The 24,645-nt window shown below is 42.4% G+C and overlaps 3 protein-coding genes across 3 annotated transcripts; 1 reads left to right on the top strand and 2 right to left on the bottom strand.

Moving 5' to 3' along the window:
- Window positions 1-278: 278 nt before the first annotated feature.
- nedd8l (NEDD8 ubiquitin like modifier, like) lies at window positions 279-1,762 on the top strand. The gene is made up of 4 exons (XM_062522639.1): window positions 279-443; window positions 823-870; window positions 964-1,046; window positions 1,212-1,762. Exons 1-4 carry the CDS (start codon window positions 426-428, stop codon window positions 1,330-1,332), a joined length of 270 nt encoding a protein of 89 aa, XP_062378623.1. The 5' UTR covers window positions 279-425; the 3' UTR covers window positions 1,333-1,762.
- ap1g2 (adaptor related protein complex 1 subunit gamma 2) lies at window positions 1,732-13,177 on the bottom strand. The gene is made up of 22 exons (XM_062522627.1): window positions 12,971-13,177; window positions 12,643-12,849; window positions 12,397-12,521; window positions 11,729-11,870; window positions 11,528-11,624; window positions 11,347-11,423; window positions 11,105-11,200; window positions 10,882-10,962; window positions 10,060-10,158; window positions 9,588-9,643; window positions 8,936-9,049; window positions 8,592-8,732; window positions 7,642-7,696; window positions 7,118-7,240; window positions 6,640-6,729; window positions 6,339-6,466; window positions 5,992-6,096; window positions 5,326-5,470; window positions 5,057-5,201; window positions 4,740-4,891; window positions 4,134-4,232; window positions 1,732-3,931 (listed from the first exon to the last, which is right to left on the bottom strand). The coding sequence occupies exons 1-22, from the start codon at window positions 12,971-12,973 to the stop codon at window positions 3,830-3,832; spliced, it is 2,382 nt and encodes a 793-aa protein (XP_062378611.1). The 5' UTR covers window positions 12,974-13,177; the 3' UTR covers window positions 1,732-3,829.
- A 1,207-nt stretch (window positions 13,178-14,384) lies between these two features.
- Window positions 14,385-23,397, bottom strand: slc7a8b (solute carrier family 7 member 8b). The gene is made up of 12 exons (XM_062522615.1): window positions 23,194-23,397; window positions 22,699-22,891; window positions 21,692-21,896; window positions 21,452-21,603; window positions 18,933-19,058; window positions 16,844-16,997; window positions 16,607-16,730; window positions 16,289-16,392; window positions 15,987-16,083; window positions 15,717-15,866; window positions 15,324-15,501; window positions 14,385-15,160 (listed from the first exon to the last, which is right to left on the bottom strand). The coding sequence occupies exons 2-12, from the start codon at window positions 22,826-22,828 to the stop codon at window positions 15,033-15,035; spliced, it is 1,548 nt and encodes a 515-aa protein (XP_062378599.1). The 5' UTR covers window positions 22,829-22,891; window positions 23,194-23,397; the 3' UTR covers window positions 14,385-15,032.
- Between the last annotated feature and the right edge of the window lie 1,248 nt (window positions 23,398-24,645).

The following is a 24,645-nucleotide window of genomic DNA, read 5'->3' as shown; positions in this document are numbered from 1 at the left end:
TTTTTATTTTTACATTTGTGTGAGTCATCGAATGGCCTAACACCAAACAACTTGGACAAGATTTGGGAAAGATTCTTGAAAGATTGGAGACTAGTACCCCCCCATCAAGCCTTACTCAAAAGACTATAATCTTTCAAGAATCTTTCCCAAATCTTGTCAAAGTTGTGTGTTTGGTTTTTTTTGTAATTTGAGGTACTTTGCTTTGGGGGAGCTATTTCTTTTAGGTCTATGGAGCTATCCTACTGCCGGAACCTTCATTGTTGGTTTAGCGGCGGTCATGTTTGTGGGTAACGCAGGAAGTGAAATCAAATCTTCCGCCAAAAGAAGTGTTCCAAATTATTAGTACATCTAGAAAAAGACGCTACCAATATAGTTAACTTATTACATTGATTCATACATTTGTATTAGTTAAAGTAAATGCCATCATGTTGATCAAAGTAAAGGTAAGAGAGCATCTAGCGAAGATTATCGTTTCATTTTAGGTTCTTACATAGACGACAACGTTCAATGGTTAGCACGACAGCTAGCTAGTTGTTTCATCAGCCTAATTTTCAAAATAAGTCACGTTAACGGCTAATACACTCGTATGTGAATTGGTCGTGTGGATGGGTTGCTGTGATAGTATGTGTCCGGAAATTGTATTCACGTTGTGTTATTGAAGTTTACCTTGTAATGTTACAGCAAGACATGGTTTGGCATCAGCTGCGCTGAACAGTATAATGTCGCTTCTTCGGATAGGCTAATGTAAACAGGCTTAGGCTACTCAAACCATTGCTGTTACACTTGGTCAGATTGCAAAAGTGTCTGATTTTATTCTTTCAGACTCTTACTGGAAAGGAAATAGAAATTGACATAGAGCCTACAGATAAGGTAAGTTAACCAGCGGCTTTATGTATTATCCTCCATGACCATGGTAACTGTTACCATCATTTCGCAATTTTAACCGACTTGTCTTTTGGCTAGGTTGAGAGAATCAAAGAGAGGGTGGAGGAGAAAGAAGGAATTCCTCCCCAACAACAGAGGTTAATCTATAGCGGAAAACAAATGTAAGTTGTGAGGCATTACCGGTTGTTTGGAAGTGGTATTCATGTAACTGTAGATGACTGCAAGATCTGTCATGTACATAGTCATGTAGTAGGCTACCTCTGTCAGAATGTTCCAGTTAATCATCCCGTTTGAGTCCTGCTTTTCTAACCCCTCCTCTTTCACAGGAATGATGAAAAGACAGCCGCCGACTACAAGATACAGGGAGGGTCTGTATTGCACTTAGTTTTGGCCCTGAGAGGAGGCCATATCTCCCACTGTCCCAGCCCTGCCCCGTTATGCGTGTAATCTTCCCCTGCTGAGGGTGTGCCAACCTTGAAGTTTCAGTCACTACTACTACCACCACCTGCTTATGCCACAGGAGCACCAAGGAGTGCATCTTGGTCAAGAACTAAGATGTGGCAGCAGCTGATCTCCAAGCAAATCCACGGATGTCCTGCAATAGTGAAATCTTTCGTTCTGATTATGTCGTGGTCACCACCTGAAGTTATATTTGAAATGTGTGAATGATGGTTATGTACAGTGTGATAGAACTGGGGCTACTTGCCTGTGAATAAAAAAAAACAAAACAAAAAAAAAACAGAAAATGTCATGTATATTGCATCTTGAAGTGTAGGGCTGTCTGTAATGTAAAATTGCACTTAATGTCACTGACATGATTATTGATGGGGAATACTGAAGGTGACCGAAGTTTACAATAAACTTTATTTAAAAATGACTCAGGACAACAAATCCAAACTCACTTCAAACAAAGAAATATTCACTTTCCAATCTTCCCTGGTTGTGCCAATATTGTCCATCCACATCACTTTTCAGAACGATTCATACATTTCCCAGTCCAATGTGTGTACACGTGCATGACACTGGTTGTGCTTTATTACTCATAGAAGAAAACTGGGTCCTCTGCACACACTAACTGTACAGGTTCCATAAAGGGATTTAACTGCTGTTAAAAAAACACTAAAAGTTATTGTATCCCCAAAGGATTACACTGCCTGGCCAAAAAAATCATTCAAAGTCATTTTGGATTTAAATTAGCAAATGACCAGGGCTCGTTTCAGCTGGGTCAATTGTGAAAGTGAGCTTGTGGTTAAGGGACCAAAGGGAGTCATTTTCAGACATCAAGTGGCCAACGCAGAACCCTGACCCTAAAGATACTGTAAGCAATTTCTGACTCATAACACTGTCACTGTCTGTTCTCGGAGGCATGTTCCCCAAACCATAAGCAAACTAGAGTGGAAACTGGAACATGATGGGAGGGGTAAGCTCCCTCTGTTGTGTTTTTGCTTTGAGACAAAACAACATCTCGTCCAGCATCGACTACAGCCCCTTTAAATCGTATTAACTCTTTGAGGTGTGTTGGACAAGACACAGTGGTGCAACTCTCCTGATGTCAAGACCTCTGCAAAAAACTGGATGTAAATAAATGTGACTTCGCAGTGCCAGGGCAAATACATCCTGTAATCAAAGCTAAAGTTGGTTCGACAAAATGGGTTTGTGACTTTGTTTTTGGCCAGGTAGTGAACTTCATTAAATATCTCAAACACTTGAGATAAAACAGCAGAAATCATTTTATAACCGTTTAAAATTACGTGGACGTTGGATTTGATGGATTTAGTGTGCCAATATGAAGAATTTTTAAATACTGATATGATATCATAAATCTGGTTTGTAATAGAATAATTGGTTTGGTTAAAACGTCCTAGTAACCCTGGTAAATGATTAAAAAGTGAACTGATCCAGTGAGGACCGTGCACCAGGTTTAGTGTTCCAGCAAGTGTACTGGTTGGGGGTTGATCCCACCAACTCAAGAGGGTAAAGTCTGCCATCCTTAAAGAAACTTACATCAACCAAAACATGAGAAAATGTAATTCCATGTAGCACTTTAGATGGATAGTAGCCCTTAAAGGGGCTGAAGAAAAGAGGTATACAAAAAAGTAGGTAAGGCATTCAGGGATCGTGATCATGTGGCTCTACCTGACCAATGAGCAGCAATGTTCTCTGGACCAGGAAAAGGAGTTATAATAAATAGTGGAGTTAAAGCTGTAGCATCGTCAGCGGGGTAGGATGTTAGCAGTGCCAAGGAGTTACATTCACAAACACAAGCACTCACAATATGTATGGCTTCAATGTACTCTAAACCAAAGATTATGAATTATAATCTTTGATTTAAAATGCTTTGGATGGAAGCATTAATTAAAAGACTAAATGTAATCTGCATTATTTTTTTTTTCTTTAGCACATTCCTGACTGCCAATCAGGTCGGTGCAATCAGCAAAATGATGGCTTACGTTTAGATATACTGTATAGGTGTTACAAGTGTTTGCCTAAGTGGTAATGGATGCAAAGTCCTCCTGATTTGGATTATTAATTAGACACAGGCATGGAGGCACTGTGGGGTTCTGCAACAGCCTGGAACTGTTACTCATACGTCAGGCTCCGTTTTCACTGGACTATAGTCTAAGAACTCCACCACTCTTCCAGATTTCTGTGTTGGAATGGAAACCAGCTGGACCAGTATCCTTATGACATCAAACAATGCTCAACGCTGAATCAGACCACAAGAACTGCACTGAAATATGATGTATGGGAATGCCACTTAAGACGTCTGCTGGCAGCACAGGCCAGTGACTGTATCAGGTCAGGTCAAAAGAGCATGTGGTTAGAACCACCAAACAAACCAACCAACCAGTATTCACAGAGCTGCCAAAGAGTCTGCAGAGAAGCCCCTCTTGCTGGGGGTGAGAACACAGAGTGACCGTGTGCAGACAGACAGGCAGGCAGCTCACTGCCATGCGGGAGCAGGGAAGGTGTCGATCTGAAGCATGTCCTGACACAAAGAGCCTTGTTTAGAATATTGCACACGAACTCGCATCTTCAGGTTCACCTGGCAGGATAAAAAAAAAAAACGGTTATAGAGATCACCAAGAAAAGATTTCATTGTAACTGGATGTGATGGGTGGTGTTTAGTGTTAGTGTTTATTTAAGATAGTTGATAGATATGCACACTGTTGGGCCCTAGGGCTCATGTCAGTACCCCCCCTCCCCCCCTTGTCAAACAACATCCCATACACTTGGTGAACACTCACCTTGTTGGGGTTGCTGAGGAAAACAGTCTGAGTCACATGACCTGCACCCTGGGCTGGGATGACATCACCACTCGGAGCCTTCATCTGTAGCTGAACACTCTAGGAAAGGACAGAGAAGAAAACAGTCAAGTCTTTGTCCTGGTATCTGACAAAATATAAGAGATCACATAAGTAACTAAATATAACCTGGTTCATATTTCAGAGGTACAAATGCTAAGGCACGCACGCACACACACACACACACACACACACACACACACACACACACACACACACACACACACACACACACACACACACACACACACACACACACACACACACACACACACACACACACACACACACACACACACACACACACACACACACACACACACACACACACACACACACACACACACACACACACACACACACACACACACACACACACACACACACACACACACACACACACACACACACACACACACACACACACACACACACACACACACCCACCCACCCACACACACACACACACACACACACACACACACACACACACACACACACACACACACACACAGAAATGACAGAAAAGAACGTTCTACTTCAACACACCTTGGGTACAGCCACTTGTAGAGTGAAACTGCCGATGTCCGTGTCTGAGGAGTTGAAGGCGGTGAAGGTGACAGTCACTCCCGTATCGGTTTTCTTGTCAGTTTGTAGCTTTAAGGTCAAGTCATTTTTCTCGTACACTGTAACAGTTGGCGCTGCAACAGACAGGGCACCGGTTAGGCAATTCTATCAGCCAAATAAAGTAGGCTGAAGGCTGAGTTTTAGAGTATATATATATATATATATATATATATATAGATAGGTAGATATATACTTTATTGATCCCCAAGGGGAAATTCAAGAGTAGCAGTCTCTCTCACCAGGAATGGGGTCCAGACCGCCGAGCAAGTCCAGCAGGTCTCCGCCTATGTTGGCGCTGACCGAGCTGGGGGCTGCAGTGGGCTGCGCAGGGTTGGGCTGCAAGGGCTGGTCCGAATCACCCAACAGACCCAGCAGATCACAGGCCTGTCACAAAGCAACAGAGGAGCTCGTCACAAAGTCTGCGCAGGCTCAGAAAAGAGACATAAGCAAGCTCTGTGATACCTCCACGAGTGTGATGATTAAATAAGTAGTAGATTATCAAGGGTACCTGGTTTGTTGTCTCCTGAGGCCGGTCAGTTTCTGCCTGTTTGACCTTGATCAGCTCTGGCTCTTTGAGTCCTGCTGTGAAGTCTCCATTGCTGTGGCCTGGCGAGTTCTTGTCAATCACAGGCATTCTCTCCAACACAGCAGCCCTGAAACAACAGCCCTTCGTCACCACACTGGGCCAATCTGGCAACCACAGCTTACCGTAATTTCCAGACTATTAGCCGCAGCCTATGCATTGATTTTGAAAAATTTCTTCAGCTATGAGGTTAATGCAGGGGGGCAGTTAATATGATGTCAATATGGTTTTGTTTCTTTTAACTTGCATAAAACACTGCCCTGCGGCTTATACACAATGCGGCTTATATGCGGGAAATTACTGAAAGACCAACAGACTAGCAGAGAACACAAGCAGAGCATAAACACTGAGAGTTTAGAAAAGAGTTTAGAATTTTCACGGAGAGGACCATCCACTCTCATCTCTGACATTTCCTAAACATTGTACAGAAATAACAGCTATACTACTCTCTCCACTGCCTCTATTGCCCTTTAGCCTTAGTAAATACAAACACATCACACCCACTAAGAGGGCTCTATGACAACACAAGCATTTTTCTCATGAAAAAGTACATGATTCTGTAGAATGGTCACGATCCGGTAGGACCAGTACCTCATGTGATCGTATTTCTTGAACAGCGCATTGTACTCCACTGCCCTCTGCTGGAGTTCCACGTCAATGCAGCTACCGTAAATACTGACGATGCTCCTTATACGACTGTCAAGAGTTAGACAACACACATGGATGTGTGTGTGTGTGTGTGAGAGAGAGGAGGAGAGAGAGAAGAGTGAGAGAGAGAGAAAGAGAGGAAGAGAGAGAAGAGAAGAGATGGGGTGGGGAAAAGAACTGCATAGATCAGAATAAATATTGTTCATCATGTTGCTAAAATGTAATGTCAGCACTGATTCACACACAGCGCACTCCCACGGCCTTCCCCCTGCCCCACCAGTGTGACTCACTCCACATTGTTTGTGATGCGCGTGCTGAGCTTCATGGTGGCCGTGAGGGCAAACGCCCTGGTCGCCGGTGACGACATGTGAGACTGCAGTACCGTCTCCAAGGCATCCAGCACGTCATCCTCCGTCACCTGGCAGTGGACAGTAAACAACACAGGCCGGCCATCAGCTTCTGCCCAGACAGAACCGTGAGTAGTTCCTGTATCCGTGGCAACGAGTGATGCGGTCATGCTTTTGGCTTCCTACTTCCTCCTCTCTGCTTGGCTGCCTGTAGTGCCTCGGTTCTGCGCTCTGGAGGGCTTACCTGCACCGGCTCCGTCTCCTCACACTCCCCCTTCATCAGCAGGTCCCCGTACTCGCCAATGCACCAGCAGGCCACCTGCACCAGGGATTGCTAGAGGGGCCAACACACACACACACACACACACACACACACACACACACACACACACACACACACACACACACACACACACACACACACACACACACACACACACACACACACACACACACACACACACACACACACACACACACACACACACACACACACACACACACACACACACACACACACACACACACACACACACACACACACACACACACACACACACACACAGGGTTGGCAAAGACTGATTAAAATAGCAATCCAGAATTCATATCACATGTAAAGGGGTCATTGGGTCATTACGCTCTTTGGACATAATGGAGTAGACTTTGGAGTCTACTAATACAGGGCCACACACACACACACAGAGATGACCCATGTGACAGACCTGTGAGATGTCGGTCACCAGTGCCCTGTAGAGCTTGTGAACAGTGTAGCAGTGCAGATCGGCAGCCGTGGTGATGAGCTGGATCAGGTTGGGTACCGTCTCGTCCCTGACGTCGCCACCGGCCTGCACACAAACACGCCTTCCCGCTAAATGCATCGTCTCATAAAGCAGTCCTACAGTCATCACAAACTCCATCTGGATTTAGTTGAAAAACATCTGCTGATTTTAGTACAAGATCTTTACTACAAAAAAAATGGTTACAAAGGCACATGATTGCGATTTGGGAAAATGAGAAGCTTCAGCATAATAATATCTTTAATATAACGCTCTGAAGCAGTTCAAAGCAAACAATAGTTTTTATTCTAAATGGAGGCCATGTAAACACCCAAACTCGACTGTGTGTCATGTGCCATTTAACCAGTGGTGATGTGACAAAGAGAAGTTACTTCCTCCTGATGGGGGCATGCATGTTGGGGGCGGCGTGGCTGTGCCCTGGTGCAGGGGGGTTATATTTGGGTATTTACCGTGGTGAGGACATGCAGGATGGTGTCAATGTGCCAGCGCTGAGAGGGCGCGTACCTGACGAGACACAGAGATAGACAGAGACACAGAGAGAGTGGGGTTCAGCAGTGAGGCCTACACAGGCAGACAGGCAGACAGACAGACAGACAGACACATAGGGTGGCTCTCAAACACTCTCCTCCATCCTCGATGCTCGGTCCTCGAGGGGCGTTCCCACTGATCTTTAACTAACACTGGATAGACTGTCCCATTGTTGCCGCCCCATCATTCTTTATCTAGATCAGTGAGGACGAGGATCGAGGAAGGAAGGGAGGGCGTATATAACACCAAATAAGAGGCACCCATAGGCTAAATCCCAATCTATCACCTTACATACTCCTACTACACACCTTGATGCGCGTTCATCTATGTACACTCTAGTCAAAGGAATTACCTACAATTCATAGCAGTGTGACGTGAAACAAGGTTTATCCAAGGGGAGGCTGGACGTTTTTTGCGTCGCCAATTTAATGATAGGTCACAGATGCTGTCCCATTCCTTTTATTAGCGCTCTGAACCCTTACTTCCTCGCAAACTTGATCACTTACGACAGAGGTCAGTTAAGTGTGTGAGGGTTCAGGGCTTAGCCCTTAGGGGAGGACATTGAGATTCAGCCATAAAGAGCACACTGCACCATGCATGGAGAGACCGTTATGGTGCGAAGTGACACTGCCCACTGCTGCAAACAGAGAGAGAGACAGACGGACAGACAGACAGACAAAGAACTCAAGAGATGCTCGGTCAAGTTGACAACACTGAGACCGCATCGAGAGACGCTGGGAGTGGTGTGAGTGCAGTGCCAACATCGTGCCGTAACGGTCACCCAGACATATAAAAACAAAACACGAGTGCAGGAAACACAGGAACCACAGAGTCAAAGAGGCAAGTGGAGAGGGAAACGAGACCACAGTACCGGTCGGCGGCGATGAAGATGCCTGAGGTGGTGTGCGCTCGCAGCTCCAGGGGGCAGCTGGAGAGGAAGAGGAGGAGCTCCTTCATCAGGGAGCGAATGTTCACTGCTGACACCAGAGCCAGGGACAGCTCGAGAGCCCGACTGGAGAAACAAATAACATATCATATTCACGTGTGGACGAAATGGCTGAATGCCTTGTTTACAATAAATTCTGGCTACATTTTGTGGGGGGAAAATTATTTAAATTGCATACCTCACACACAGACACACACACACACACACACACACACACAGACACACAGAAAAACACACACACTTTCTAAGGAGAAAGACCCTCATCATACCGTTGCACAGATGCATCTTGGTCCTTCAGACAGTCGACAATAGTGCCCCTGTGTCGCTGAACAGCATTGTGGTCTGTCTGAACAATCTTCTGCAGTGACGTCATAGACACATAACTGAAACCGATTTTGAGAGAGTGACAGAGTGAATGCACATGCAGTAGGGAGACACGCGTAATGTATAATTAATAGGGCTGTCAAGACACAATCGCCCAATCTTGCTATAATTACCCATGATTCGTTTCTTCCTTATTATGGAATAAATGTGGAATCAACATGCTACTGTTTGACTTTGAACACAGATTCTATACAGAACAGATTAAAAAGCAGTCGTAAACGTCTGTTTTCTATCTAGAAATTGCATCGCATAAATATTCAAAACATAATGCTGATTCACGTTGTGTCAAAGAAAAAGTAGAAGGTTAGACAAGAAAAACTTGCTAGGTAACATCAACTCTAGAGGGAAATAATCTCATTGGTCCGAAGTCACAGATAAAATCAGACTGCAGTCAGATCATTTACATCAGACGGAACAGGAGAGGAGAAGAAGGATAAAGCAGTCTGTGCCGACAGCACAAACAAAACCTCAGCCTTCACACAGACAGAACCTGGGTACAAACCCAGAGCATCAGGGCACGCAGAAAATGATATTTACCGTATATTTCTGTCATTATTTAGAAGAAATCTACCCAAAATATTCACAGCAAGAACCTAAAATATGGAGAAAAAAGGGAGGAGTTAAAATTGGCCACAATCCGCTTTAAAAATAATCACAACTTAAACATTTCAAAGCCTTTCTGCATCTCTACAAAGCACAAACACTCAGACTACACAAGTGCTATGCAGTAGGGATCTGTAGGGTTTCAGCGGGATTATGTTTAATGCACTATTAATAGTTTGACAGATTCTTTGTTCAAATTTTGGATACAAACAGTATACACAATAGTGTTGCATTGTACCAGTTTCCCGTACATAGATTATGCCTTGTCCTAGACTAAAAGCTTTTATTCAATGGGAATCTCTATTGAAGTTCTCTTTTAGTCTCAAACTAGGCTTAAACCGTGCACAGAAAACGGGCCCATAGAATATTTAGGGTGGGGATTACACAAAGCTGCTCCGGATCTTACCCTGAGCCCACTCTCTGACTTGATGTCCATGATGGTGAGCACGGTCTCGTACAGCACAGCACTGCCTGCAGTCTTGCTGCTGTCTGTGTTTGTAGCCACCTGCGGACACACACCAAAAGTAAGGAAACGCACAGAGCCCGAGACCTTCTGCCACCTGCGGACACGCGCCAGGAGTGAGGCCCTGTGTCCACCTGACTCCACCAATCGTGTTTTCAGCACCCTCAACCTAATTTTCAGTGTTGCTAGGTTATGAAGTTTTGATTGGTCCTTCGAGAGAGATTGATGAGCCCAGCGCTGTTCTAAAAGTTTAACGGTTTTTGACTTTCAGCACTCTGAGAAAAAAATGGTCAGCGCCGAGAGTGCTTCTGAACTTCATAGGATTTATATAGAAAATAGCCACCGTCGGTGAAAACATAACGTGAATGATTGGTGGACACAGGACCTAAGGAAACGCACAGAGCCCAAGACCTGTGACATTCCAAAAGGCCAAAATCAATTCAGTAAAAAGGAAAATGCCTTCACTTATATAACTGATGTTGCCATGGTATTAAAAATACTTTAGCATGGTATTTTATCAAAGTAATGATACAAATGATATTACAACAACACTGTATTCTATATCAGAGATATTACTGTTGTTTATATAGTGTGAACAAAGAAAACAAGCTTCGTCTGCTGTTCTGTGACCATGTCTGTCGATACAATCAATCGATAAATCTCCTCTGCAGTTGTTTCAACAATGCTGTGAAAAACACACTGGACAAGACCAAACTAATCACAGCATCCCTGAAACATACACATGTGCCCATGTACATAGCCTACCTGAGCCAGCAGGTCATTCATGGCATCACTAGCTGTGTCATTATTGCGCCCCAGAATTCTTAACAAACGCAGGATGCGCACCTGTGCACACGCACACAGAACAGAACAGAAAGAGAAAGAAACAGAAAGAGTGCACACGTAAGCCTTGAGTGTGTATACAGCCGATTATGGAAATCATGCAATATCTTGATTAGGTTTATTCTCAACATTGAACAGGGCCCACCTGAAGAAAAGGGTCGCTGATGCCAGCAACGTTGTGTTCCGGCGAGTAACCGGACATCACCAGACCTTTCATGATCTGAACAAGTTCTGGTACAGCCTGGTAGCAATAGGAATGGACCATCAGACAGAAACAGGAATATATTATGTCACTCTACATCTACAGTATCTACTCAACGTATCGCTCTCTGTCTCCCTCTTTATCAGTGTGTGTGTGTGTGTGTGTGTAGTTAAAATATCTGCTACCTTCCGACACTGGTCAAGGGTGTCTGGATTACGTTCACACAGCTCTGTGATGAGGACAACAGCACCATGCAAAACTCCTACAAGGGATTAAAAAAAAAATTAGACACTATACACTCACTCTTAATAGGCACACATTACATCTGTAAAGATTGGTAAATAGCAACCATATAAGCACACACACCATGATTTTTCTCAGACAGCAAGGACCGTGCTGAGGGAGTGAACAGCTCTCCCAGCTCTGGAACTTTCCTTACAATGTGCACAGCACAAAGTGCAGCCTAAAACATAATCAAAACATTTTTCAACACTGACCGCACCATGAAATCGTTTACCATCTCTCTGTGTGTCCTGGCCACGTTATTGAGATGAAAGAGTTGTTTACCTTCTTCTTGATGTAGGAGTTGGAGGCTCTGAGGAGTCGCTCAATCTCTGGCGCCAGGTCACGACACATCTCTGCTGAGCCCATACAGGCTAACGTGCACAGGGCCAGAGACTGGACATACTGGCTACTATGGGACAGGTCACTGAAACAATCAGAGAGATGGAATTGGGAAGAATATTGGATATACTGTAAAATTGACGTGCACACGTGTGTATGTGTATGTGTGTGTGTGTGTGTGTGTGTGTGTGTGTGTGTGTGTGTGTGTGTGAGATTGAGATAAAGATAGATAGATAGATAGATAGATAGATAGATAGATAGACAGACAAAGAGCTTGGGGGGAGCAGCGTCTGTCTGTCTGTTTCAGTGTGTGTGTGTGTGTGTGTGTGTGTGTGTGTGTCTAAAAGTCTGCATGGCGCTTTCATGAACAATGTAAAGAAGCTTTAAGAATTAAATAAACTGCAACAGCATCTCAGTTAATAGGCTCTCCGTGGCATTCAAGGTTTTTTGATAAAACATTTTGTGACAGTATATTGCTTCCTGAAGTCTGGGCAAATAATTGACAAGAATGAAGGACAGCATTATCTCTCGAAAAGGTTACAGTTGTTATGCACATTTCAAGGACTCTAGGACAACTGTAACAGTGAAAAGGGATCCAGTTACATTCTTACTTCTTGATAGAGTTGGTGATGAGAAGACTGGCATCCTGCTTTTCATCAAGAAGCATCATAGCACCTAAGTAACCAATGCGCTTTTCATTATACCTGGGGCTAGCAATTAGTCGCACACACTCCATCTAAATGAAATGGAAAAAAAGTCAGGGGAGAGGGGAGAAAGAAAACAAAGTCAAATTTGAGAAAAACACAATCCATTTCCACACAACACAGTCCAACCCGACAAGCCTTTAAGATGCTTACCTGTCCAAAGTGTGCAGGGTACCCTAGCATGTGCACATAGAGCAGTTTGGCCAGGTTATGTGATCGGCTCCCATTGTCGCCCTGTCGGAACTGTGCGCGGATGGCCGCACATTCCCTCTGGATGACGCCTCGCTCCTCTCCCTGCGTTCGGGCGCTTCGGATCACTCGGATCATCTCCTGCAAACGCACTGATGGAGACATATCTGCCTGTATGCAAGAGTGACACAAGTAAGGGGAGACCGGTAAAAGACATTACACATGTGTGGCCCATGTATCGCTCTCGGTTCTCTTTAACAGACACTTTGGACATTAGCTAAATCCATCTCACCATATTTACAACCCGACAGACAAACAGATTAATCCGTAGTAGTGTCGATTCAATAAGGTAATGGAACTTGTGCGAGTCTAAAATAAGTCGTGGAGAAAAGCCACGGTAGTGCTCGAGTATTTCCTGTGTTGATAGCCGCGAGGTCACAGGTGTACTTCCGTGGTGCAGGTGTTGTAAACGATACACCTGAGCATAGCGGAGTCACTTCCCAGTAGGCTTCTGTAGTCTAACAAGTGCCCCATTACTGGTAAAATGGACGAGGCTGCTAAATTGTAATTATAAAGGTTTTAATATCTCGGAAAGTGGTTTACTGGCGTGATGCAAAATGTGATCCACAACAGACGATTGTTTTCAGTGAAGTCAAACTCGTAATGGCTGAACACCAGGCATGCTAAACTAGCCATTCTTCAAATGGACAAATCATTTCCCAACTAACGCCTATAGTGCGTAGTATTTATTGACAAGAAGACACACATTAACGTTAACTGAAACATCGAAAACAAACTGCTGCTGTGCCGTGCAAGTTAGCGACAAACGTTGATATCATCCCACTGGACAAATGTCACTCTTCCCTCGCGATGCTTCGACCGTGACACAACGTTAATAGCATCACTTCAGAAAAATATACACTGGCAGGATAAAGCTCAGATATTGAACGATAACGTTAAGAACATGCACTAACGTTAACATATTTCTGTCGACTCAAATATTTCTTTCCTAACCTTGGACGTTAGCCGGGTTAGCTAGGTTATCTGAATTTATGAATCTTACCTCGGAAATAAACTCCCAGGATGGGGGAGTTAATATGTTGGTGGTTTGTTCTCTAGATTATTTCCAGTTATTACTCAAGTAAGTGATGTTGGTGGGGCGTTGTTAGCTACAGAGGTGAGGTATTTATTTATAGCACATTTAACTAGCTAGCCATCCACCATACACTAACACACAGCGCAGACTATAGCTTCTCCACGACAGCATAGCTCACAGCAGCACTACCGCCACTAGAGGTCCCTTCAAAAATAGCATCCTGTTTGGTGAGCTTCTAACTTTCTTTAGGAGAGCATTATTTTTCCATAGAAAAGTGTGAATTTATTCTTTGATTGCACATACGATATTGTGACATTTAGGGTACTTTCACTACCTCCAAAAAATAGAAAATCAAATATACGTTACCCATCAAGCATTATTTGTCCAAGAAGGGAATTTCCAATGTTGCAGCAGGAATTTCACACATTTTAGGCCTACTGTGGACTGGAATGATCGCGTGAATGATATGGCTCATGACCTCTTATGCATCTTTGAGACAGATCTTTCATCAAACAAATGCACAGTAATCCCCTGATTAACAATTCCCCATACTTGTATATATATTTTGGAAGCAAAATGCAGACAAAATAAGTCAAAAAGGACAATGGGCCATATATTAAAGACTTTTTTATATAAACTTTGTTTACAAAAACAATACAAGTGCCCTATCCAATTGTAAACACAATTCAATGTGGTTACCTCTTCAATACATCTTCCACGTGCATGACATTTTATTTATTAATTTTCTTTTTAATTCATTGAATACTGTTTTGAAAAAATGTGAATACAAGACCAGAGACATCAAATAGGCCTACATTAAAATAACACTTTCTCTGGTAAGGTAAGGCCATAATATATTTTTAAATGCATATAATATTTCACTCAGTCAGCAGCTGAAGGGCAGCATTGAGTATTTGAAGGCACTATGCAAATTGTGCTTTCCTATTAATCTAAAAGTTCATTAAAGTTGATCAAGCTTAAAATGAACTTATTCAAAAGTAATATAGATGTAAACATACGGTTGAATAGCAGGCACAACACAAGTTATGAGGCCAGACAAAGACATACACATACATGGACAGACATAAATAAAAAACAAACACAATAATAATAAAAAAAATGAAAAACAAAAACAAAAAAAACAAATGAGACAAATAGATTAGCTGCTCCTTGACCCTTGAATGCAACAGGATTCTGTGAGATAGACCTTTCTTCTTCAGCCAGAGCCAACACACGCCCTGCATCTGCATGGACAGAACTATGCTGACCTTTTGCGGCATGAGCTGTTCAAATTTTCTGTCTCATCACTAGTGACAGCCTCTCTGCTCTTCTCTTCAGAGGGGAAGACAACCCTGCAGAGCCTCTGAATTGAGTGTGTAACAGCAGCTGCGTAAGACAAAAACAAAAAATGAAGGTAACATCAATAAGTAAAGTAATGCTGTAAACATTTTCTCTGTGGTAGTAACTCCAGGTATTTATATAAATCCAGGTATGTATGTAAAACTTCCAACACCAGGGAAGGCAGATTAAACTGAAAAGAAATACTTACCAATAGCAGTATTGAAGCTCTTTGGTTTGCCTTCCCAGTACACACAGAGAAAATAGACAGGGATGCCAGTTAGCATGATTGCAACGCCAACACCACACGCAACAGGCTCGGAGATAAGAGAAAAGACCAGCAGGAAGGCCCAGAACAGCAGGTAGATCACTGGCCACAACAGGTTTACCTGGAGGAGTAGGGCAGTTCAACATCTACACAGAAATAATAATCTGTACAGCATTGTGAAGCAGATGAAAACCAAGGAGGAGGGTATGGACAGATCAAATGATCAGATTTATTATTAATAATAATAATAATAATAATAATAACAGACCCACTAGTGTGACTAAATAAATTCAATAAGAGAAATGCCTCAAGATTTTGTTTGGCCATCAAACATACCTTGATTGGGCGATACAGATCAGGTTTTCTGAAGCGCAGTACAATCTGCCCAGCGACCGTGACTCCATAGAACAAATAGTTTATGAAGCCGACATAATTGATCAGTGTGTACATGTCACTGGTGCACAGCATCAGGAGTGTTGACAGACACTAAAGGAAAATGGTGAAACAAATAAATCACAAAAAAGTTAAATAAAACAAAATATAATAAATGAGAGGAATTAGGATGAAGTGGAAAGGGTTGACCGTGTGTGTGTGTGTGTGTCTCACGGTGAAAAGCAATGCTGGGATTGGGGTGCAGCGCTCCATGTGGATCATGGCAAGCAAACGAGGTAGATGCCCTTCCCTCGCTCCAGCAAAAAACAAGCTGAAAGTCATAAAAGCCCAATACTTTGTGTGTCAAATTTATATGCAAGTATAATGTCGACAAATAACTGCAATTGCTTCAGGTGTGCAAATTTATGAAAATTGTCACAATGTGAAAATGCCACAATAGAAAATTCAACAAGACAGTAGTATGTGATGCCTGTATGATATGACGATGAGGGAGAGAGAGGGGAGAAGGAACTGACCGAGAGGAAGTGAAAAGGGAGCCGTTGACCCCTCCGAATGTGGACAGCGCAACGGACACAGGCATGATCCATGACATCACTCCCAATAACTTCTGCCCAAACGTCTAGGAGACAGACAGAAAAACGATGCCAAATGGATACTCATGCTCTTAGCCGACTGAGTGTTGAAAAGCCAGTCAAACAGCCGTAATTTAAAAACGACATCAAAATATCACTGCTCGCCTAAAGAACTGGCCCTCAAAGACACCATTACATAATGAGTGGTATAATCTGCTTAGTAAAGGGGGCTGATGGGAGTATGCGTGTGTGTAGTCTCACCACAGCCACAGCGTTGGAGGCCAGCAGCTCCTGCGGACTCATGGCTGTGATATACGCAACATTAGCGAACACATACACAAATGTCACCACTGGGATGGAGATGTAGATTGCACGAGGGAGGTTCCTGAAAATTAAAGATCTCTCAGTTGGCACGGGATTTTTGAAATTACATTTTTTTTTTAATCATCAATCTTACATGCGCATCATTAACATAACATGCAATAAGTTACACATTACCTGTATGGCTCAATGAGCTCCTCTGTAACATAGTTAAGGAAATTCCAGCCTCCATATGCAAAAGAACCTTGCAGGAACGCCAAAGCAACTCTACCCACATCATAGTCCTGCTGAGTCTCAAAGGCATGTGCTGGTTCTAGCCAGTAATGTTCCCCTACAAATGAATAGAGAGCATAGACACAAATGTAAAACTTTTCTACTGAAAGCACTTAAACTCAGCAATAAATTATGCTCCCATCACTTCTAACTCCCATTCCATGTCCTTTCACCACTTTCATTTCCAGAAGCTTGAGGTTTTCACAGTTCCTAAGTTAAATCCTCATTAACCCACATGCCAGTAGAACCTAACTAGCAGCTAACATGCAACACACAACCATGTCAACCAAGATGCCATTGAGGAAATGTACTGTAATACTGGCATCATCTTTGGCATAGGGAGGAGAGCTTGTGCCAATCTCATCACATTCTCATGCCCTTTCATAGGAAAGCAGGGGCGCCTGCAGGAATTAATGCTATGGTACGCACACCAATCAACACCCCCCCCCCCCCCCCCCGAAAATATTTTGCTGATATTGTACAATATTTGTCCGTTTCTCGGTTTTAGATTTGTGCATTGGTCAGCAAAAAAGTAGCCTACATAGTAGGCTATAACATCCACATGCAATAATACAATTATAAATTTTAAAGTGATAGTAGCAGTGGTACAGTATAAGCGGGATAATCAACTCTGCGCCGTGCGTTTATAGGAAAATAATGCACTTATAGTCCCCTCCGCCTGCGGCGTCGGGTCCTTACCACTTCGAACATGCATTATTTTCCTATAAACGCACGGCGCGTCGTTGATTATCCCTTACACATTTGGACAACGTTACACAGCTAAGTTACGTTTAGTTTTGTTCAAGCATTAACGTCTGATGTTAAACAGTGTTGTAATGCTAGTCTAACGTTCCGACAAGCACACAAATTGTCTACCTAGCTTGTTATTGCCCATCTGGAATCTCCTCTAGCTTTCCTGCCTCCATCTTCCATTCTTTCTCTTTTCGTTGTTTAAAAGAACTTCCGATATCCACGATGAGTATTTGAGTTAGTGATTTAGCGTCACATTGTGTTCTGATAACAATAGATAGCCGAGTAAAAGAAAACAACAAGTAGCCTACTTGCGCGCCTGCGTGCGTAATCTCTCCTGATCAAATGAAATATGTGCGCGTGGATATACAGTAGCTCTGCATTAAGTTAATTTTGATAACGTGTTGACAAACTTCATATAGAAAATTGTAAATACCCTGATGGCATGGCATGCGGCTAATGGGATACTGTGCATAGTTGGGAAGTTATGGTAGGCCAATTTGATGTGAATACACACGCACAAGGGCAATTTTCTTTCCTTGATGAGTAGTCTCAAGGTACGCACAGTGCGTACGGCCGTACGCCTGCAGGCGCCACTGTAGGAAAGCCCTGTAAATGCCAACCCCCAAACCTAACCCTAACATTCCAGTCAGTCTTCTTCTCGGCTCCTTTGTTTCCATATTAACTAATATAGGTCAATAAACTAACACAAATGCGGGCTACTCCACCGTTCACCATTCCTGACATGGCTCCTCCCCTGGCTGTGGAATAACCACAAATGCTTCACACATGAGGAAGTACTATCAAAGAAAAAACACCAGCATTGTGTGCTATTTTTTCTCTTGAATGACATAGGATGTTGAACTGAATGAACAAACTTCAAATCAAGCAACAGCAAACAAAGGATATCCTCAAAGGTGTTAACAGTGCTTTTTGAGGATACCTTTTTGCCTTTATTCAGACAGGAATGTGAAGAGAGACAGGAAGTGAGTGGGAGGGAGTTATGGGGTGAGATCACGGAAATTACCGCAGGTCGGATTCAAACCCGTGGGCACTTGGACCCGAATGTGGTACGTACGGACACTGCAGCCACTTGCAGCACAGCACCCCTAATAGTCTAACAATAATCTGCATAGACATAACATAAAGGAATATGAGAAACAAAAAGACATTGAACAATTCCAGAGGTGCCACCTTCACACTGGATTATTTATGTGTTGGTAAAGATGAGGTAAAGACCTACCCCTGCAGATCTGGACTAGTCCCATGCAGATGATGAGAGCCAGGGCCAGCAGCTTCCCAGCCGTGAACACGTCCTGCACTCGGGTGGCCCAGTTCACACTGTAGCAGTTCACCCAGGTTAGCAACACTAGGAGACAGAGTGACATGTTTCCCTTAACAGCAGTCACTTTTCCTTATACAGTTTTTTCTTTGCTACTATTTTCAGAACCTTGATGTCATTTTTCAAAACTCTAGACACAAAACTCAAAACGGTTAACACTTGTAACACAGGCTGTCTAATGTTCAAAACATTGGATTGTGCATTCACATCTTCAAAGAAATCTTGCACTTATACAATCATTGGTTCAAAAAACAAATTTACTGTGAAATACCACTGAAACATAACTATAGATCACCTGCACACAAGCAACCGATAGTTTCACTGTGTCATTGTTCGTACAATCATTAGATATTGTAGAACAAAATAGGTGATAGAGGTTTCATTATGGTACTACATGTACAGTACAGTAAACACATCTCTGTAAAAGTACTGCAGTAGTAGAGAGAATACTACAGACAAAGTGGAATCAAACAAAGTTTGTAATATATTGATGCAAAACACTACAGTACAATCAATTCACAACATAGGTTTATTTGAATTACCGTAAAGTAAAAATAATTAGCTATGAAATAGAAAAGACACAGCCTGATGAAAATATAAAATATAAAAAATATATGTTTTACATGGATTTTATATAAAGATATACTGTACAGTAAAATATTAGGCTACATCCATGGATATTGTAGTCTAATTGGTTCATGCTCCACGCTAATTGGTGACAGTGAATCTTGTTACAGTATCTTGAAACTTTCATGATTTGCAGTACATGGAAGATTGTGTGTCTGTTTCCATACAACTATGCATTAAGACTAGAGTAATGCAACAGTTACTTATCATTTTGAGCAGTTGTATCAATTGATGGAAATGAATAGACGCTCATTTGAAATGTAATGTGTGAATTGCCTTTTGAAATAGTACTTTGATGTTAAGTTGTATCATATTGAACAGGTGAGTTTTGTTGAATGAACAAATTATCTAAGTTGTTTTGAAAAATTAGCATTTTGATCATTGGTTGTGAGTTTTGTGTCTAGATTTGTGAAAAATGACATCAAGTTCCTGAAAATAGTAACAAAGTGATTGTAAAAAACTGTAAAAATAGAGGGCTAGGGCTAGGCAACTATTGCCTATAGACTAGAGCCATTTGTGTCTCTATAGATTACATTTCACATTTTTACTCAAGACAAACAGCTGTGAAATTACTCTGCAATTCATTTAAATCACAGCAACATTAAAATATCAATATTCTTATGGATTTATCCAAATATATTTAATTGACTGAAACTCAGTCACAACAATTTCAACTGTAAATTTAGTTACTTTTGTCTCCAACAATCACAACAATCCCTCACAGGATTACTGAAGACACTAGTTCATCAGTCATGTCCACAATGTCCCAGGGTAAAACCACTTGTATTTATTTTGAACACCTCATAATTAATTTGAAATGTATTCACTGAGGGTACAGGAGTGATACGGGAGCACTGCTCTGTTGTTTTGGGAGAATTTCCCCTCCAAAATGAGAGATGTGTCCAGACAGTTAAATCAGAGACAATGAGAATTCAACAATGATATCATTGAGGCAGTAAAGCCTAAACCACATTCTGGCTCCCAGTCTAATTTTACAACAATACACTTGTCATCCTATCAGAAATCCCAATGAAGGGTTGGGTAATAAACACAATTAATTGACAAACGCATTCCAAAACTTTGGAAGGAATTAGTCCTTGAAAGTCCTCGAAAGTGGTAAAGCGGTGCTTTTATTCCTGTCTTGTCCCCTTTAGCTGTGCCTCAGGCCCTGTTATTGGCCGGGTTTCCCAAAATCGTTAAGAAGCTCTTAAGTCCTAAGAACTTCTTAGGAGCGTTCTTAGAACATTCTTACAACGCTCCTAAGAAGTTCTTAGCACTGAAGAGCTTCTTAACAATTTTGGGAAACCCGGCCATTGTATGTCCATTACATGCTTGCCCCTGGCTTAATCTTAGAGAAATAAAACATTAGATATGACTGTTATGCAGAGAACGGCCAATTTTACCTTCCAGTTACACCGGACAGCACTTGCTTATTGAACAACCTATTTAACAGTGTAAAATAAATCAAACGTGGGATGTCGAGTCGAGGACTAAACTACATTTGGCCTCCTAGCGCTGTTTATTTTCAAATTATTCAAGAAAAGATGACGATAAAACTACAAACACATCAGTAGTGTGGTGAAGGTCATCTTTCATCTGCTTAGAACCACAGTTACACAAAAGCCATTTTTTTTATCTTAAGGACCACCTGAACACATCAGTCCATGCTTTTACCACCTCAAGACTGAATCACTGTATAAATGTCACTCTTGCTAGATTACAACTGATCCAGCACGCAGCTACCAGTCTTTACTTGAACAAAGAGACCAAACCTCACAGACACCGATACTCACAAAGACAGACGGCAGCCAGCAGTCGCAGGCTGCTCTCCGGGGGAAAGCAGGAGGGGAACAGGGGCTGCAGGATGTAGTTGGAGAATGTAAGGGCAATGACTGCCTGGTTGGTCGGATAGATGACCAGCACTGCAATCCATAGCCTCAGAAACCTAAGGGCACACACGCACACCTTTTTCTTTCAGCTACACACCATTATGTCCTGTACCACCCATGAACGTATGGAACTGCAATACCTACCCTACAAGTTCGCCAAATATGTCCTTAACATAGTAATAGTCACCACCTGACTTGGGGATTGTCACACCAAGCTCAGCATAGCAAAGGGCTCCAATGGCTGTGATGATGCCGGTCACTGCCCACACTATGAGTGACAGGCCTACTGAACTAGCATTCTCCAAAACCCCTTTTGGACTGACAAAGATCCCAGACCCAATGATGTTGCCTGCAAATATAAGGGAACAACGGTTGAATTGTTAGCAAAGGCTTTTCAGGTGTGGGGCAAACAATAGGTCCCTCAATGAATGTGGTTTGCATTGACATACAAATTAAGCTATTAACTACCATTTCTATAATTAAACTGGCAGAGAATTAAATGATTCAGGTCAGTTGCCCACGCTCTCACGGTGGGGCCGCACACTTAAAAGGATTGAATAGGGGAAGGGGCCATTATTTCCCCACCCTTCATCTAGCATTTCCTGTTTAGAGGCACAATTGGTACAAAATATTTTCTGTACATGAATTCCTTTCTCTTGCATATTTGCTTTGGTTATACCTCAAAGACATGACTTTGTTGAATGCATAACAACACCCAAAGGAGAGAAAATGCCCTCATAGTTATTTGTGGCAATCAGTTGCGGCATCACATAGGTATAACAACAATGCAACAATAGACTCTAAACAAGGTTTATTTCCTTTTGTTAAGCCTGTCCACCTGTGTCTGTGTGTGTGTCTAAGATATGGTCTATGGGTTTAATGGAGACAATGGCGTCATATGCACACTAGGTAGCCTATGTTCAGTTCATGCCCAATCCACAAAACAACTGAAATAGTTTTATTCCCCATGTATGATTTTTTCCTAATAACCAACAAGCCTACCCAGCTACAGGCCAGAAATAGGCAACTTAACGCGGCCCACTTAGGGCACCAGCAATAACTAAATTATGGGACGCATCTCTGACGTAGAAAACACTGATTTAAAGCGCACACACTACAAAGTTTGTGACGATGCCGTACAATGGACTTACCGATAATGATTCCACATGCGCTGACGAGGCCAATCTGCTTCTTCAAGCCAACAACCTGTCCTCCGTCTCCCTCGTGTGTGGGGCTGTCCGTCTGAACAGCAGGGTCACTAAGTCCAGGGCTTGCGGTCATTTTTGTTTGGCAAAATTAAGCGCTGGACTAGTCGATACTAGCCTATGCACTGTTGAGTATAGCCTATAGCAAAGGTAGATCGCATCAGGAAAAAGAAAAGTTAAAAAACTAAGTAGAACAAATAGGCTATGATATGATGTCGCCTAACTACAAAAGATTATGAAGTGGTAATGACATAAACCGTAGCCTACTACTATCTCCCCAAAAGAACAGACAACCCGGCGGGAGTAAGGTAGACGTGAGCATTCCAGGATGTCACAGTAGACCTATCTTCAACCATCTCACAGCCCTCCCACGCAAATTAAGAGATAAAACACCTGAACGCACAGCGCAAACTTTTCAGTGAAAGCATTTGGACAACTGACCTCAAGGTAGAACAGAGCAATCCACACAAAGATGACAATCAAGTGCCAATAAACATCGACCAGTCCTGGTCATGATATTCATTTGACATCTGCACGACCAGAACTATCCATCAAGAGCGAAGCACCCGACGCTGTCCTCAGAGTTCTGAAGACTGCAGAATGAACGCAGTCAGGTGTCCTGCGTTTCCACTCTGGCTCACCTGGTTTAGTAAACTCCTCTGACCCCGCCCCATCACTGTCTTTGCCAAGCGCACATTCCGATTCGTCCCTTTGCATATGCATACAATAAGAACAAACGGTTAAAACACAATGAGAACATGAACACAGCCATGACCGTTGACGGTTCATCATGCTTTCGGTTGATCTTTCAAAATATTTTTTAACTTTATGAGTGAAACTTATTTAAAAACGTGTCTTTGTCTTGCGCTGTCGATACAATGCTTAATTTTAAAAGATATCTATAGCCTAATGATAAAGAAATGATAACCTGGTTTAACGCTTCTATATAACTCAGCCTTTGGTCGTGAGGTCTCACACAGACTAAGCCTTTGACAATTCAGCAGTTTCCAATTGGCTGTCAGACTATTCGTCGGTTATTTTTAGGAGAAAGATAGCCTAGGTTAAACACACTTTTGTTAAACCAGTCTCTTTTCTGCAACAACTCCAATAGGCCTACATGAGTAAAGTAGTCCTTTTTGGGTCTTATCATCCAGAAAAACAAGGCAGACCATACACTGTGGGGCCTGCTGAGTACAAGGCGCAAGGTTTTGATAAGAAAGTGGTATTGACAGTCTGCAAGCCTATTTGCGTCAAATGTAGATTAATGTGGCCTACACTTTGACTGATAAGTGAAAGCAAGCATCTTTTAAGCTGACACAAACACTGCACGGAAATGGGATGCATTGAACAGCATACGTGTGTCCTTAGTTTGTCATAGCATTCCAAATGTGAGATACACTTGAGAAATGAGAATTTTCATCCAACAATAGCATGCAAAATGTAGGTGGATTAGAGTGGTTTCTACATCAATTGTAACAGGCACATAGGTTTGTTGCAGACTAATCTGATGGGTTGTAAAGATGATGTATATCTGACAATTTTTTGAGCAATGTTGCTGGTCAATGTTCCTTTTCATTGTGGTTCTGGCAGGTCCTTATTGGGCAACAATTTATTTTCTGAAGAACTTTAAAAATCAGTGGGCGAATCGTTGGGCAATGGTTCGATAAGCTTTACTGTTATCACATTCTTTTGATGCACACCAAATTTCATGAATATATTTCAGTTTTGGCATGTGGTAATATCTAGTGGTGTAAATATTAAAAGTTTAATGAAGTTTGAAATTCTTAAATAGTCAGTCTCCACATGCAAGCCAAATTTAATGTAATTCCATTTAATTCCAAGTACTTACAGGGAAGCCACGCCCACAGCCATCTTGGTAACGTACTTCGGGCA

The sequence above is a fragment of the Sardina pilchardus genome, chromosome 2 (assembly GCF_963854185.1).
Source record: "Sardina pilchardus chromosome 2, fSarPil1.1, whole genome shotgun sequence".
In the NCBI taxonomy this organism is placed as follows: Eukaryota; Metazoa; Chordata; class Actinopteri; order Clupeiformes; family Clupeidae; genus Sardina; species Sardina pilchardus.
The sequence above is the reverse complement of the archived record's forward strand: the minus strand, read 5'-3'. Positions and strand labels throughout refer to the sequence as shown.

Excerpts from the sequence above, each read along its gene's own strand:
- ap1g2 (XM_062522627.1), bottom strand. Across the intron at positions 10,159-10,881 it reads TGAATGACCTGCTGGCTCAG|GTGGCTACAAACACAGACAG; the intron begins GTAGGCTATGTA and ends GTGTGTCCGCAG. Across the intron at positions 4,892-5,056 it reads CGGTCTGGACCCCATTCCTG|CGCCAACTGTTACAGTGTAC; the intron begins GTGAGAGAGACT and ends TGTCTGTTGCAG.
- nedd8l (XM_062522639.1), top strand. Across the intron at positions 871-963 it reads ACATAGAGCCTACAGATAAG|GTTGAGAGAATCAAAGAGAG; the intron begins GTAAGTTAACCA and ends TCTTTTGGCTAG. Across the intron at positions 1,047-1,211 it reads ATCTATAGCGGAAAACAAAT|GAATGATGAAAAGACAGCCG; the intron begins GTAAGTTGTGAG and ends CCTCTTTCACAG.
- slc7a8b (XM_062522615.1), bottom strand. The coding sequence starts at position 22,828 with ATGACCGCAAGCCCTGGACTTAGTGACCCTGCTGTTCAGACGGACAGC. Across the intron at positions 15,867-15,986 it reads TCCCAGCATTGCTTTTCACC|TGTCTGTCAACACTCCTGAT; the intron begins GTGAGACACACA and ends ATTTTCCTTTAG. Across the intron at positions 15,161-15,323 it reads GAGCTTCAATACTGCTATTG|CTGCTGTTACACACTCAATT; the intron begins GTAAGTATTTCT and ends TGTCTTACGCAG.